Consider the following 16347-nt stretch of genomic DNA (forward strand, 5'->3'; position numbering starts at 1 on the left):
GGAGACAGGCCGGAAGGGCTGGGGCCAAATCAGTTGTCGTCTTCCTACTTCTCTGCAGGCTTGTAGGTCAGCAGTCCTTCTTCTTTCTTCAGGTTGCAGGAATCTGATTTTCTGGGATCTGGGGAGCCCCTAAATACTGAATTTAGGGGGGTGTTTAGGTCTGGGAGGACAGTAGCCAATGGCTGCTGTCCTTGAGGGTGTCTACACCCTCTTTGTGCCTCCTCCCTGAGGGGAGGGGGCACATCCCTAATCCTATTGGGGGAATCCTCCAAAACCAAGATGGAGGATTTCTAAAGGCAGGGGTCACCTCAGCTCAGGGCACCTTAGAGGCTGTCCTGACTGGTGGGTGACTCCTCCTTGTTTTTCTCATCATCTCCTCCTGACTTGCTGCCAATAGTGGGGGCTGTGTCCAGGGGGCGGGCATCTCCACTAGCTGGAGTGCCCTGGGGCATTGTAACACGAAGCTTGAGCCTTTGAGGCTCACTGCTAGGTGTTACAGTTCCTGCAGGGGGAGGTGTTAAACAGCTCCACCCAGTGCAGGCTTTGTTTTTGGCCTCAGAGAGCACAAAGGCTGTCATCCCAGGGGGAGCAGACACTCGTCTCAGTGGCAGGCTGGCACAGACCAGTCAGTCCTGTACTGGAAGATTGGGTAAAATACATGGGGCATATTCTAAGATGCCCTCTGTGTGCATTTTGTAATAAGACCAACACTGGCATCAGTGTGGGTTTATTATTCTGAGAAGTTTGATACCAATCTTGCCAGTATTCAGTGTGGCCATTATGGAGCTGTGGAGTTCGTTTTGACAAACTCCCATACCATGTGCTTAATATGGCCACACTGTACTTACAATGTCTAAGAATAGACTTAGACAATGTAGCGGCATATTGCTCATACAACTATGCCCTCACCTGTGGCATAGTGCATCCTGCTTTAGGGCTGTACGGCCTGCTAAAGGCAGTATTTTGTGGGTATGGCACCCTGAGGGGGATACCATGTCGACTTTCCCTTTTTCTCCTCACCAAAACGCACAATCTGCAATGGCAGTGGGCATGTGTCAGGTGAGTGGTCCCTTAGGGTGGCACAACACATGCTGCAGCCCTTAGGAACCTTCCCTGGTAACAGGGCCCTTGGTACCACTGGTACCTTTTGCAAGGGACTTATCTGTGTGCAGGGGTGTGCCAACTGTGGAAACAATGGTACATTTTTAGTGAAGGAACACTGGTGCTGGGGCCTGGTTAGCACGGTCCCAGCACACTTCTCAGTCAAGTCAGCATCAATATCAGGCAAAAGGTGGGGGGTAACTGCAACAGGGAGCCATTTTCCTACACTCTGAGAATCACAGAGATTGACCCGACCAGAAACTGAACAGCCTCCCCAAACCCCCTGCAGGACTGTTCTCACCTTCAACAACCAAACAGCATCTCCCTTGGGGTGAAGGAGCCATCACCCTCCATATGCAGGCACCACAGCATCAGCATGGTATATCGTCTTGTTTTCCATCGGGCCCACTGAGAGAGCAACTCACCAGGAGGAGGTTGTTGTGAGTCCATGAGGTCAGCCCAATCACTTTCACCAAGTATTGAGACGTTGCCCCTACAGGAACCTCTTTGCACCAATACCCTGGGTACCAGAGCCCTTGCAAATACCCCAAAATAACAGATTTGTCATCTGGTATCTTGCTGTGCTTAAGGCAATACAATTGTCCTCAACTATAAAATCATATACTCCTGAGCTTCCCAAACTCTCCCTTCCCCTCCAAAAGTTGCGCCCAAGCAAAATGTATAAATCAGGCTGTTAAGACTTATCCACACTCGTCCCATTAGTACAGTCAAGTAACAGGAAAATCCAATAGCTGCCTTCAATGACTGGGTTTGTGGGGTGTATGTTATCATAAAGTAGTTCATGTAGACATCCTCTGTCCTAGGAGGGGTTTGGGGCAGGTGATCCCAACAGCAATGGTTCTTGACACAGGGTTCCTGGTTCCTTTAAGCAATCCACTAGTGACTCCCAAGCCTGGGCTACATCTAGCGAGCCCAGACCCCTTCTAGCTTCTCTCATCAATACTTCTCCTTCATATCCAACCCATATCTCAAGTTCCATACGCCACATGGCAACTCGAAATCCTCAAATGGAGGAACCTCCCCAGTGCGGATTAAGCCCCCAACTCTCATCACACCTGCGGTGGCCCACACCGCTGGTCCTCCCCAATTACCACCATGGGGAAGCACTGTCAGCACAGTCATGGACAGGTAAGGTGAATATAAGACTTGCGTTCGTGTCTTTTGTAGACATCTAATCCAGCAGGGGCACATTACTCAAAATTCTTGGGTGTCATCATCTACACCCCCGCATTACTCGGTCTGGGGACTGTCTGGCTGCCATCCACTGTGTGAATCACTGCAGCTGTGCTGGTATGTGGTGGTGGTATGTTTCATACTCAGGTACAGCCAGACCAACTTCACTCATCGGGTGCTGCATAGGATAACATTACCACGTTCGAGGCTCATGCCTCAAATGTGACAGCTTACTATTTTTACTGTTTCTCCAGTAAAATTCAATAACGTCTAAAGTACTTACCCAATATTGTTTATCTTGGTGTCTAAATTTATATAAAAATCTGTATTATTTTTCTAAATTAGCCTCAGATTTCCTTTTGAGCATGTGTCTCATTCATTGACTCTCTGTGTAGAACAAATATTCAACACTCACCTCTGATAAGCCTAAGCTGCTCTACCACACTAACACAAATAGAGCACTTAGGATTATTAGAGTGTGGCCCTGTAAACCAATAAGGGTCATCTGGACTTTCTGCATGGTGTACCCCTACACTGATACACTACGTAAAAAGCCAGCTTCCTCCAGATATGAACCAGGTTGCGGAACTGTACTCACTGAAAAAAAAGTCTTTCTGACGTTGGCCCAGCTGAGGATGCTGGTCTTCGGTCTTGGAGCCCAAGAGAAAACTCAGTTCTGGGTTGGAGGGAAACAGCTGTCAGGGGAAGGGTGGCCTCTGGTTCCTCTTCAATGTCCTTGCTGAAGATGTCTGGAGTGTCATCACCTTGTCGATGCACCATCATGCATGGAGAAAGTCAACAATCGCACCAGTAAGTGAGGCTCTTTTTGGACCAGATGGTGGGGTAGGTGGAGAAGGAGGCCTTGTTGTGCTCAGGGAATATGCAAATGTTTCAGACCTGGTGATGATTTATCCATGGAAATGAGCCACACTGTGGATGACACTGAAATGTCGTTATTTCTTTCATGGTCTGTGAATTCTCAGTCAAAAACCCGGGAAGGTTAAGGCCCTGAAATGGGGCTCTGAGAAGGTCCCAGCCCCAGAACCGATGTAATCACGTTTGCGTTGAACCAATTGAAAAACAAAAAACTATTTTCTCTTCCCAATGGGAGTGGAAGAACCACAAGTCAACGACGCTGAAAACCACATGGTGCCAACCCGGAGTTTTATCTATGCCCATCTGAACCAGACTAGTGGAAGTAATCGAATAAAGGCGCAGATGCCCATGCGCATTAAAAGTCATAGGAGGAGTCACTATAGCTCCTGATCTGAAAGACTTCTTCAACTAAAAACAAGTCCAAGCCCAACACTAGATGGTAGGAGTATGCAGAGCATGTCTATCAACAGCTACACATGCCACAGACATTCTGGTTGTGTCATTCCCTATTTAATTTGCATCTAGTGTAAAATTATCCACCCTACTAATTTTAATATCTGCGAACTGAAGTAATAAATACATATCTTAGTTGTGTATGCTAGATACAACAGAAACATCGTTTGAAATTGGTGCTACCTATTCCCAGAATTATTAGCATAAGGCATCTGCAGAACATGTGTGCCAGATGATCCAAGTCACTGATGCATTTTGGGATTCATTTTGAATTTACCAAGTACACTTTATACCTCCTTCTCAGAATGAGAAATTAGCTACTTAATACATCTGCTTCCTGTATGCCTAATTCACAAACTTCCATTAATGCCACCCCAAAATCCATCATCCATTGTGATAATTATATTTAATTTTGAATATCAGTTGTCACTTGATTAGAGGGCAACAAATTCTGCAGGACAGATTGGGCAAGATTTAGAGTTCATTTAAGGATACCTAAGAAAGACGTAATAACTTTGATCAAATGGTTTAAGGGGAGAAAGGTCTTCTTTTTCAAATTCATTGTAGAAAAAAATGTAATCTTTATTCAGTTTTGAGAAACTAAGCTGTAGTAGTGCTGCACATGAAGGTTTGAACACGGACGGAATAACTATTTCCGCAACAAGATCATACAAAAAGCCCCCTCGCTGTTGTGTGATTTTCTCCAGTAAAATAATTCATTACAGAACCATAAATGTATGTAAAAAACGATATTATAGCATGGTGACCCAGTCTTCAAATGGGTCCTCCCCTGGTTGGTGGATCGTGGGACACGTCAATAGAAGGACCTTTCAGGTCAGCAAGCACAGTCGCCCAGGCTCTAAGATCATCTTCTAATCTAAGCGGACATGCTTCATACGGATGTCTTCGGCCACAGCCCATTCAGTGACATCTCTGATACAGTCTCTAAATTTCAGAGGGAAAACACTCAGCCATTTTATTGCTATTAGGCGTTTTGCCAATGTAAGACCCTATAGAGCACATTTCCTGCTGAAAATTCTATCAGAGTGGGAGGGAATGAGACTCAATGTGTATTTTTAACAGTATCTGCATCCAGAGGCCCTATTTATGTTTTCCAAGACTGACCGCCAATAGGGCGACAGTTCCGTGCATTCCCAAATCATGTGTATAACTTTCGCCATCGGGCTTTTGTATGGTGGACATGTGTCGGGTACATAATATGCAAGGTGTCTGGAGATAAATAGGTTTGGTGAATAAAGTTATATTGAATTAATGTAAATCTGGCATTGGCGCTGGCATTTTGAACTCCCTCATGAATAGAGACCCAAATCCTTCCCCGATATTGGCTCCACTATCATTCCCTTCCATTTAGCCTGGAATCGGAGAGGCTTCTCCAGGAGGTCCACCGCTATGGCTTTATAAAGGTGCAAGATTAAATGTCGACCTCCTGCCATCTCCAGCAATGTGGTTAACGTCTTAGAGGTGGGAAGAGCAATCAGAAAGGTAGTGCAAATCTCTCATTACGTAGCCGAGGTTTTCATGTATTGTAGGAATTAACCCATGCCGAGAGTGAAGGACTCCACTGCAGCCCTTTGAGACCCTCAGGGGTGAGTAGCCGCGCTTTACAAAAACTGATTAATTGATTGGAATACAGCGCCCCTTGAGGTATAAAACTCCTAGAGTGGTGCAATCCCCATCCACCCATTTCCGAATCAACATCGATTCTGCTATCTGACGGAAAGGCTGCAGGATCCAGAGAGGGAGATCAGGGGCATAAGGAGCATGGCGGATCATCCTCTTAACCACCCCTGCCCATACCTCAGCCACCTGCCATATTAAATAAGGTGTGTCATGGGGGACTCAGAAGCCACTCATCAATAATACAAGGAGGTTGGCGTCCACATGGGAGCCCCTAAACAGGGTCTTCTCCCAGGAGTTCCCTGGGTAAAGCCAAGAAACAGAGTGCTGCAAGAGCGTCGCCATATAGTATAGTTGAATGTGGGGAACCTCCAAGCCACTTCAAGTTCATGTTCTCTTAAATACAGGGAGTCCTACCCATTTATGTTTGTTCACCCAAAGTGGGTCGCTGATGAGACTATTGATTGTTATAAATTACCAACTAGGAATCGTATGTAGAGACATCGTGGGAGCAATATAATTTTTGTAATCCCAATTTTCCCCATAAAGGAACAAAGGCAAGTCTCTCTAAAATCACACAGAGGCTCACAGTCCCTGCACTACTCTACCAATATTGAGGTCCAAGAATGTTTCCTCGGTAGGGGCTAGTTGAACCCCCAGATAACTGACATTTCTTGGCTCCTAGGGGAGCTCCAGTGGCGGCACAGCAATAAGCGGAAGCTCGGTGAGGGACCCAAGGTGGTAATGTTTGGATGTGGAGGGGCTCACCCGTAGTCCGGAGACCTCCCTGAACTCCTACATCATATTCATAAGAATGGGTACAGAGTAAGTCAGGCGACGAAGGTATATCAGGGCGTCATCTGCATAAAGAGAGACCACATGAGTGGTCTCCCCTATGGTCATTGCCCATGGGCCCAACACCCAGCGGAGTCTCCCAGCCAGTGGCTCCATCACAAGGCATCCCTGTTTAGTACCCCTGTATAGCCTAAACAGGGAGAGACCCTCGAACCAGAGCGCACCCAAGCACAAGGATCAGCTTATAATAAATTGACCCATTCGATGAATTTAGGGCCCATCCCAAACTTCCTCAGGACGTGCCAAAGGTATATCTAGTTCAGTGAATCAAATTTCTTAAATTCCATCATGCATAGTAGCTCAGCTAAGTTGTCTGATTCACGCAGAATCATCAGTACCGAATCTCAAGATTGCCTCTGGAAATTCAAGGCTTTGATAACAGAAACAGAGCAAAGACAGGGGAAGGAAAAAACAAAGAAATACTTCAAAACGGTTGCACTGTAAATAGCCCTGTTCTAAATTTTATTACAGAACACGGATAAAAGTGATAGCTTTAGGTCTCCCATGTTGGTGGAATATAATATTTAGCACTGGTTTGATTCCTTTGATCTTACTAATGCATTTCTTCGTATTAGAGATCTGTGGGGCCCGTCCATTAATCTAGTATTTATTTCAATTTGGAAAGCCCAAACCACTGTGCTTTTTTTAAAGTATCTCCTAAGAAATCCCTGGAAATACGAGCGTCCCAAAAAATCTATATATACACACCCAAGACTCAAGTGTCTTTTAAGCTTTACTTCATGCTGGTGTTGGTCCCATAAAAGTGGAAAGGATATCGTACAGTAAGCTCTAATTGCTGAACACATCCACTACTGAAGGATCAAGTATCAAAACAGAGTAATTTGGTTCTCCAAATAAGAGTGCAACAGTAAACAAGACCACCCTCACAAGCCACTACCAGTTACCATTTAGTATTAAGGACTTCAAGAAAAGGACTCACAACACCCAGTGCCCCACTCACAAGCTCCTCACTTTGTGGCGTTTGTGACTGTTTGAAAGGTAGGTTCCAAGGAACAAATGGAGGATTAATGTATTTAGCTGACAAAATGGGTGTAGAGGAAACATCCTGGGTTAGCATTCATTTATCATAGACAATACTTAATAAAATGTTTTGATTACGAGACTGTTAATAGAAAGCTTTTACACAAGAGGAAAATAAACACTAGTTGAGTTGCCATGATGTATTTACTGCTCTTTGAACAAAAAATTGTTGAAGCTCTTTATGCCCAAAAAGAACAATAAAATGTGCATGCACTAGAAACACTCTTACGAGTTAAAAATATAGCAAATCTAGAGCTGATGTTTTGGATCAGTAGGCTTTAGGTCTCCCATGTTGGTGGAATATAATATTTAGCACTGGTTTGATTCCTTTGATCTTACTAATGCATTTCTTCGTATTAGAGATCTGTGAGGCCCGTCCATTAATCTAGTATTTATTTCAATTTGGAAAGCCCAAACCACTGTGCTTTTTTTTAAAGTATCTCCTATGAAATCCCTGGAAATACGAGCGTCCCAAAAAATCTATATATACACACCCAAGACTCAAGTGTCTTTTAAGCTTTACTTCATGCTGGTGTTGGTCCCATAAAAGTGGAAAGGATATCGTACAGTAAGCTCTAATTGCTGAACACATCCACTACTGAAGGATCAAGTATCAAAACAGAGTAATTTGGTTCTCCAAATAAGAGTGCAACAGTAAACAAGACCACCCTCACAAGCCACTACCAGTTACCATTTAGTATTACAGGACTTCAAGAAAAGGACTCACAACACCCAGTGCCCCACTCACAAGCTCCTCACTTTGTGGTGTTTGTGACTGTTTGAAAGGTAGGTTCCAAGGAACAAATGGAGGATTAATGTATTTAGCTGACAAAATGGGTGTAGAGGAAACATCCTGGGTTAGCATTCATTTATCATAGACAATACTTAATAAAATGTTTTGATTACGAGACTGTTAATAGAAAGCTTTTACACAAGAGGAAAATAAACACTAGTTGAGTTGCCATGATGTATTTACTGCTCTTTGAACAAAAAATTTTGAAGCTCTTTATGCCCAAAAAGAACAATAAAATGTGCATGCACTAGAAACACTCTTACCAGTTAAAAATATAGCAAATCTAGAGCTGATGTTTTGGATCAGTAGGTTCAGTAAACACGCCAAGTCCTCAAATTTGGGAGGTGATTTGGAGTCACATTGGTGATAATGAAGAACCTCCACTATGTTGGACTCTTGATACGACTTGAGCATCAGTTCCTTTTTCTTAGCAATATAATTCACCCTGTTCGGACAGAGAATTGAACATAACTTAATATTTTTTTAAATCAAAACTCAATAGTGTTTGAATTACAAGTGGCTTAGTACAGTACAAAGTAAACAATGTTGACCATGATTATGCCTGCTCAGGCACTCTTAGTTGTGTAAGATGTGATAAATATTGTTATGCATTCACTCACCAATGCCAAGTATCAGTTTAACTTACCAACTGCTAGTGCTTTATATGGAAATACATAAGTGCCAGGGCCGTTCTTCAGGAAGCCACTGCAGCTTGCATAACCCATTGCCTCTCTCACCTCTGCCAACGCCAGTACCAACACAACTATCAACCATCACACTCTTATAAGTATGACAATTCTGACTATTCCAGTCCACCCAAAGCTATGAGAATGACCTAGGCAACAGGTGTTATTCATTTTTAATGTATGTTGAATTATTAAACACTTGTTGTGCCACCTCAAAATTAGACAAACAGCGCCACCATGTAGTGAACTGTCTTAAGTGCTGGGGTTGAAAATTAAGTGCAGTGCCAGCTCAATTTAAGCACTACCAACTGCTGTCTCTCTTCACGCTATTATTCCTCATGAGAATGTGTGTTTCTCTGTAATAGCCTATGCTTGATCTGAAGTGACAACACATACGCAGACGTGTATTGGGAACTAAGTCTACTTACAAAGACATCATAGCCAACAACTTTATCACCATTCTTTCTGTTACACATTATGACACACGGAAAATTTAGATCGCTTTCTGAAATGCTTGTATCCTCTCCTGTGTTGAGAAAGCTTGAGCTAACTGGGTATCCAAAGTTGCTCTCATAAAATTCTGGGTCTTCAATGGTTGCAGATCGGACGTTTGGTGTTGACAGCAAACCTTAAATGATGAAGTTGAAACACTTTTTTCTTGAGTATAAGCTGTTTTCCCCTTTACTAGCCAACTGTAGATAAAAGTAAGCATGTATTACCTGCCGCTAGATAAGAGCCGCCACAATAGCAAGAAATCTGGTAAACACTCTTCCAGAAGATTTTATGTCAAAGGTACAACTGTCCATTTATAATATTTCGCAGCTATACAGGGAGTGCAGAATTATTAGGCAAATGAGTATTTTGACCACATCATCCTCTTTATGCATGTTGTCTTACTCCAAGCTGTATAGGCTCGAAAGCCTACTACCAATTAAGCATATTAGGTGATGTGCATCTCTGTAATGAGAAGGGGTGTGGTCTAATGACATCAACACCCTATATCAGGTGTGCATAATTATTAGGCAACTTCCTTTCCTTTGGCAAAATGGGTCAAAAGAAGGAATTGACAGGCTCAGAAAAGTCAAAAATAGTGAGATATCTTGCAGAGGGATGCAGCACTCTTAAAATTGCAAAGCTTCTGAAGCGTGATCATCGAACAATCAAGCGTTTCATTCAAAATAGTCAACAGGGTCGCAAGAAGCGTGTGGAAAAACCAAGGTGCAAAATAACTGCCCATGAACTGAGAAAAGTCAAGCGTGCAGCTGCCACGATGACACTTGCCACCAGTTTGGCCATATTTCAGAGCTGCAACATCACTGGAGTGCCCAAAAGCACAAGGTGTGCAATACTCAGAGACATGGCCAAGGTAAGAAAGGCTGAAAGACGACCACCACTGAACAAGACACACAAGCTGAAACGTCAAGACTGGGCCAAGAAATATCTCAAGACTGATTTTTCTAAGGTTTTATGGACTGATGAAATGAGAGTGAGTCTTGATGGGCCAGATGGATGGGCCTGTGGCTGGATTGGTAAAGGGCAGAGAGCTCCAGTCCGACTCAGACGCCAGCAAGGTGGAGGTGGAGTACTGGTTTGGGCTGGTATCATCAAAGATGAGCTTGTGGGGCCTTTTCGGGTTGAGGATGGAGTCAAGCTCAACTCCCAGTCCTACTGCCAGTTCCTGGAAGACACCTTCTTCAAGCAGTGGTACAGGAAGAAGTCTGCATCCTTCAAGAAAAACATGATTTTCATGCAGGACAATGCTCCATCACACGCGTCCAAGTACTCCACAGCGTGGCTGGCAAGAAAGGGTATAAAAGAAGGAAATCTAATGACATGGCCTCCTTGTTCACCTGATCTGAACCCCATTGAGAACCTGTGGTCCATCATCAAATGTGAGATTTACAAGGAGGGAAAACAGTACACCTCTCTGAACAGTGTCTGGGAGGCTGTGGTTGCTGCTGCACGCAATGTTGATGGTGAACAGATCAAAAAACTGACAGCATCCATGGATGGCAGGCTTTTGAGTGTCCTTGCAAAGAAAGGTGGCTATATTGGTCACTGATTTGTTTTTGTTTTGTTTTTGAATGTCAGAAATGTATATTTGTGAATGTTGAGATGTTATATTGGTTTCACTGGTAATAATAAATAATTTAAATGGGTATATATTTTTTTTTGTTAAGTTGCCTAATAATTATGCACAGTAATAGTCACCTGCACACACAGATATCCCCCTAACATAGCTAAAACTAAAAACAAACTAAAAACTACTTCCACAAATATTCAGCTTTGATATTAATGAGTTTTTTGGGTTCATTGAGAACATGGTTGTTGTTCAATAATAAAATTAATCCTCAAAAATACAACTTGCCTAATAATTCTGCACTCCCTGTAATAAAACAAAGGCACTGACAGTGACTGGGATGCATTGGGATATGAAAGTAGGCATTATTGAGATTGAGTACTGATAAGATGTCACCTTGCAGGTACGGGATCACCTCCTTCAAAGTTGACATCTTGAATGGTTTGCAGGAAGCTACTCAGGATCAGATACACAGATCTAAGATGGGATACTGTGTGCTGTCCTTTTTTGGCACTGACCTAGATGCACTTCCTCGACTACCCCAGGCTTAACAACAAATTAATTTGTACTAGCAATAGTGGTTCATGATCTGTGGTGATTTTGTACTTTAGTGGAGGTATAATTGGGGGTGGGTGCATGAACTCAATAGAGTTTCCAGGTATCACTGCGGACAATACCCATTTGTCTGTAGCAACCTTCTTCCAATCCTAAGGACAGTCTTTCATCATTCCCCAATCAGTGTTTTGCAACTGGGGAGAATGCACAAAGTTACTGCTTAGACATTCCTTGCAAATGGGAGTCTCTGCTGTGGCCCCGTCTATTACCTCGAAACTCTCGTATCAGAAAAGATTGGATGTGTAAGGTTTGCTGCTGTGCTTACTGCTGAAAATTGTGTGTATCTCGAAAGGCTTGTCTATTTGGAGGAGTGACTCACAGTGTTTGTTTGTCATGTCAATTGCCACTCCTGCCTGCCATAGCAAGATATTTGCAATCCTTTTCCCTTCAGCGGCACCAAGATTATGGATCCCATTCTGTCAGTGTGAACCACTATAGAGTGCAGAGACAAGCGACCTTGAATGTAAGAAGGATCCTGAGGTGCTGCTCTATATTTACTTTCTATTTGAGGGGACTCATTTCCTAAAAACCCATTGTAGGAAAGTGCCACTGTTGGCATGGTTACCCCCCACACACACACTTTTTGCCTGATGTTGACGCCACCTTTGATTGAAAGTGTGCTGGGACTCTGCTAACCTGGCCCCAGCTCTTCTTTCCCTAAAACTGTTCCCTTTTTCCTACAATTGGCGCAGCCCTGGCGCATAGTTAAGCCCCTTGTAAAAGGCACCCATGATACCAAGGGCCCTGTGGCCAGGGAAGGTTTCTAGGGCTGCAGCATGAATTATGCCACCCTGGGGACCCCTCACTCAGTACATGTAGAACATGCACACTGCCTTGCTGTTTGAGTGGGCTGGTGGGGAGAAAAAGGCTAAGTCGGCATGTCACCCCTCTCAGGGTGCCATGCCCACAAACCACTGCCTGTGGCATAGGTAAGTGACCCCTCTAGCAGGCCTTACAGCCTTAAGGCAGGGTGCACTATACCACAGGTCAGGACACAGCTGCAGGAGCAATATGCCCTTACAGTGTCTAAGTCCATTCCTAGACATTGTAAGTGCAGTGTACCCATATCGAGTATATGGTCTGGGGGTTTGTCAGTACGAACTCCACAGCACCATAACGGCTTCACTGAATACTGGGAAGTTTGGTATCAAACTTCTCAGCACAATAAACCCACACTGATGCCAGTGTGGGATTTATTGAGAAATGCACACAGAGGGCATCTTAGAGATGCCCATGCCCATTGTATGTTAGCCCAACTGCTAGTGTACGACTGACCGGTCTGTGCCAGCCTGCCACCTTCAGACGAGTTTCTGACCACATGGGGTGAGTGACTTTGTGCACTCTGTGACCAGGAAAAAAGTCTGTCCTAAGTGGAGATGCTTCACACATCCCCCTGCAGGAACTGTAACACCTGGTGGTGAGCCTCAAAGGCTCAAGCCTCGGAATACAGTGTCCTCAGGGCACTCAAGCTAGTGGAGATGCCCACACCCCGGACACAGCTCCACATTTTGTGGCACGTCCGTCGGGAAAATTAGGAAAACAGGGAGGAGTGACCACCCCAGCCAGGACCACCACCCCATGGTGTCCAGAGCCGAGGTGACCCCCTCCCTGCAGAATACTCCACCTTGGCTTGGAGGACTGGGACCAATAGGGATAGAAATGTGCCCCCCTCGCCAAAGGGAGTGGGCACAAGGAGGGGGTAGCCACCCTCAGGGACAGTAGCCATTGGCTCCTGCCCCCTGACCCTAACACGCCCCTAAATCTAGAATTTAAGGGCCTCCCTGAACCCATCTCACCGGATTCCTGGCGACCTACAAAGAAGAGAAAGGACTGCTGAGCTGAAATCCCTGCAGAGAAGAAGGAAGACGACAACTGCTTTGGCCCAAGCCCTACCGGCCTGTCTCCTGCTTCAGAGAACCTGCAAAAAGAACAGCGACACATCCAGTGGACCGCCCTGCATCCCAAAAGGACCAAGAACTCCCGAGGATAAACTTTCTACCAAGGACTCCTAACTCACTCCTGATGCCTGAGTCCTGACCTCTGTGCACCCGACACCCACGGCCCGTGTCCAGGTGGTCCACCCAGCAAAAAAGGGTCCCCAGGTGATTGGGAACAAGAGCCAACCCTGGGTTTACCTCTCCAAGCTGCCACCACGATGCCTGCAGAGAGAATCCAGAGGACCCCTCCTTCCCCTCCCCGACCGCTAGCTCTGGACAAAGATATCACACACTGCACCCGCAGCTCCCAGACCTTGGAAAACCTTACCTCCAATGAAGCATCAAAAAGCAGGAGGCCCTATCCGACCACTGCTGTGCCCGAGACACCACCCCACCACCGACCTCGCTTGCAGCATCTGAGTGACCCCGGTCTCCCATTGATCTACATTGCAAACCCAATGTCCTGTTTGCACCCTGCACCCGGCCGCCCCTGGGCTGCTGAGGGTGTGTGTTTGGTGCCTGCTTGGAGCCCCTCCAGTGTTCTTTCAATCCCCCTCGTCTGCCCTCTGAGTCGCAGGTACTTACATGCTGGCTGACCAAGATTCGAGTCTGCATAGGAGCCAACGTTAAATTAGTTCCTCTTTGATCTCTGCATCTGACCAGCCCAGTGTTGCTGGTGGTGGGTGTTGGGTGTTAACACAAACCCCCTACGATGGACTACCTAAAACCCAGAGATAGGAACTGTAAGTTGTGTACTTACCTGTTACACTGTTCAATCTTTTCTTCCCCCAGGTAATGTTGAAAATTGCACTGTGTCTACTTTTAAAATACCTTTTGCCATTTTAAAGAAAATTGTATACATTGTTGGTACCATTCAAAGTTCTAAGTATTACTATGCGAAGTACCTTTCAGTTGATGTACTTACCTGCAAACTGAATCTTGTGGTTCTACAAATAAACTAACAAAATATATTTTTCTATATAAAAAAACCTTTGGTCTGGAGTTAAGTCATTTAGTGTGTGTTTCTTCTATTGCTTGTGTGTGTACAACAAATGCTTAACACTACCCTGTGATTAAGCCTAACTGCTCGATCACACTACCAAAAATAGAGCATTAGTATTATCTATTATTGCCTCTGTCAAGCCTCTGGGGAACCCCTGAAGTCTGTGCACACTATATCTCATTTTGATATAATATATACAGAGCCAGCTTCCTACATTGGTGGACCAGCGGTGGGGTCTACGACTTTGCATTTGCTGGACTACTCAGCCAATACCTGAGCACAAGATTAAATTCCAAAACTGTCATTAGAAAATAGTTTTTTGAATTTTGACTGTTTTTCTACACTTTTAAAAGTCCTGCTAGGGCATTGTTTAAGTCCCTGTTAGCATCTCTTTTTTAAGTTTAAAAGTTTGGTAAAAGTTAGGATTTAAGTACTAGAAGTAGTGTTTAGTTTCTAAAAAGTAATCACAACTTTAGTAGCATAATGAGCAACTCAGAGGAAATAGTGATGGAACTCAACCTCACTCCATACCTCCATCTAGGGATGGCAGAGCTAAGGTCCCTCTGTAAGTTGGAAAAAAAATAGACCTGGTTCCAACCCTTCCAAGGTCAAGCTCCAGGAGCTCTTGGCAGAGTACACCAGGGACCATCCTACTGAGGAGGAAGATCTCCCCCTCAGATGGGGAAGAGGTTAAGGATCAGGAGGTTGAACTCCCCACTCCTAACCTAACTAGGGAGACCAGGATTCCAGGATCCCTGTCTCCAAAGATAGTACTCACAGGATCTGGATCTTCCACAGGGGAGACCAGTTCCTCTGGGAACACCGAGGACAACCACAATGAAGAGGATATCCTTTTAGCAAGGATGGTCAAGAGGCTAGCTTTGGAGCAACAACTCCTAGCTATAGAAAGGGAGAGAGCAGAAATGTGCTTAGCACCCATTAGTGGTGGCAGCAACATAAAGAGGGTCAGAGAGAATACTGACATCCCACAAATCCCGAAAGGGAATGTCTAAAAATATGAAGAGGGTGATTGTATGAAAATGCCTGCTTGGCATGGTTTTGCCTTTGCTGATGCTAAGTTTTGATTGAAAGTGTGCTGGGACCCTGCTAACCAGGCCCCAGCACCAGTGTTCTTTCCCTAAACTGTACCTTTGTCTCCACAATTGGCACAACCCTGGCCCTCAGGTAAGTCCCTTGTAACTGGTACCCCTGGTACCAAGGGCCCTGATGCCAGGGAAGGTCTCTAAGGGCTGCAGCATGTCTTATGCCACCCTGGGGACCCCTCACTCAGCACATGCACACTGCTTGCCAGCTTGTGTGTGTTTTGTTGGAGAGAAAATGACTAAGTCGACATGGCACTCCCCTCAGAGTGCCATGCCAACCTCACACTGCCTATGGCATAGATAAGTCACCCCTCTAGCAGGCCTTACAGTCCTAAGGCAGGGTGCACTATACCACAGGTGAGGGCATATGTGCATGAGCACTATGTCCCTACAGTGTCTAAGCAAAACCTTAGACATTGTAAGTGCAGGGTAGCCATAAGAGTATATGGTCTGGGAGTTTGTCAAACACGAACTCCACAGTTCCATAATGGCTACACTGAAAACTGGGAAGTTTGGTATCAAACGTCTAAGCACAATAAATGCACACTGATGCCAGTGTGCAATTTATTGTAACATATACCCAGAGGGCATCTTAGAGATGCCCCCTAAATACCAATCCGACTTCTAGTGTAGGCTGACCAGTTTCTGCCAGCCTGCCACACACCAGACATGTTGCTGGCCACATGGGGAGAGTGCCTTTGTCACTCTGTGGCCAGGAACAAAGCCTGTACTGGGTGGAGGTGCTTCTCACCTCCCCCTGCAGGAACTGTAACACCTGGCGGTGAGCCTCAAGGGCTCACCCCTTTTGTTACAGTGCCCCAGGGCATCCCCTCTGGCCACTGTCCCCACTTTTGGCGGCAAGGCTGGAGGAGATAATGAGAAAAACAAGGAGGAGTCACCCACAAGTCAGGACAGACCCTAAGGTGTCCTGAGCTGAGGTGACTCCTGCCTTTAGAAATCCTCCATCTTGAG

The 16347-nt window shown here is 45.1% G+C and overlaps 1 protein-coding gene across 3 annotated transcripts in view; it reads right to left on the bottom strand.

The window, feature by feature from the left end:
* The window catches only part of TASOR2 (transcription activation suppressor family member 2), a 759889-nt gene that overhangs the window by 56562 nt on the left and 686980 nt on the right, over positions 1–16347 (bottom strand). For all 3 annotated transcript variants that reach the window (XM_069229296.1, XM_069229295.1, XM_069229294.1), the window contains one exon: positions 8215–8396. In XM_069229296.1, the coding sequence (XP_069085397.1) occupies positions 8215–8396 (182 nt within the window). The remainder of the gene's footprint in view (positions 1–8214; positions 8397–16347) is intronic.

This window comes from Pleurodeles waltl, chromosome 4_1 (genome assembly GCF_031143425.1).
Source record: "Pleurodeles waltl isolate 20211129_DDA chromosome 4_1, aPleWal1.hap1.20221129, whole genome shotgun sequence".
NCBI classification, from domain to species: Eukaryota; Metazoa; Chordata; class Amphibia; order Caudata; family Salamandridae; genus Pleurodeles; species Pleurodeles waltl.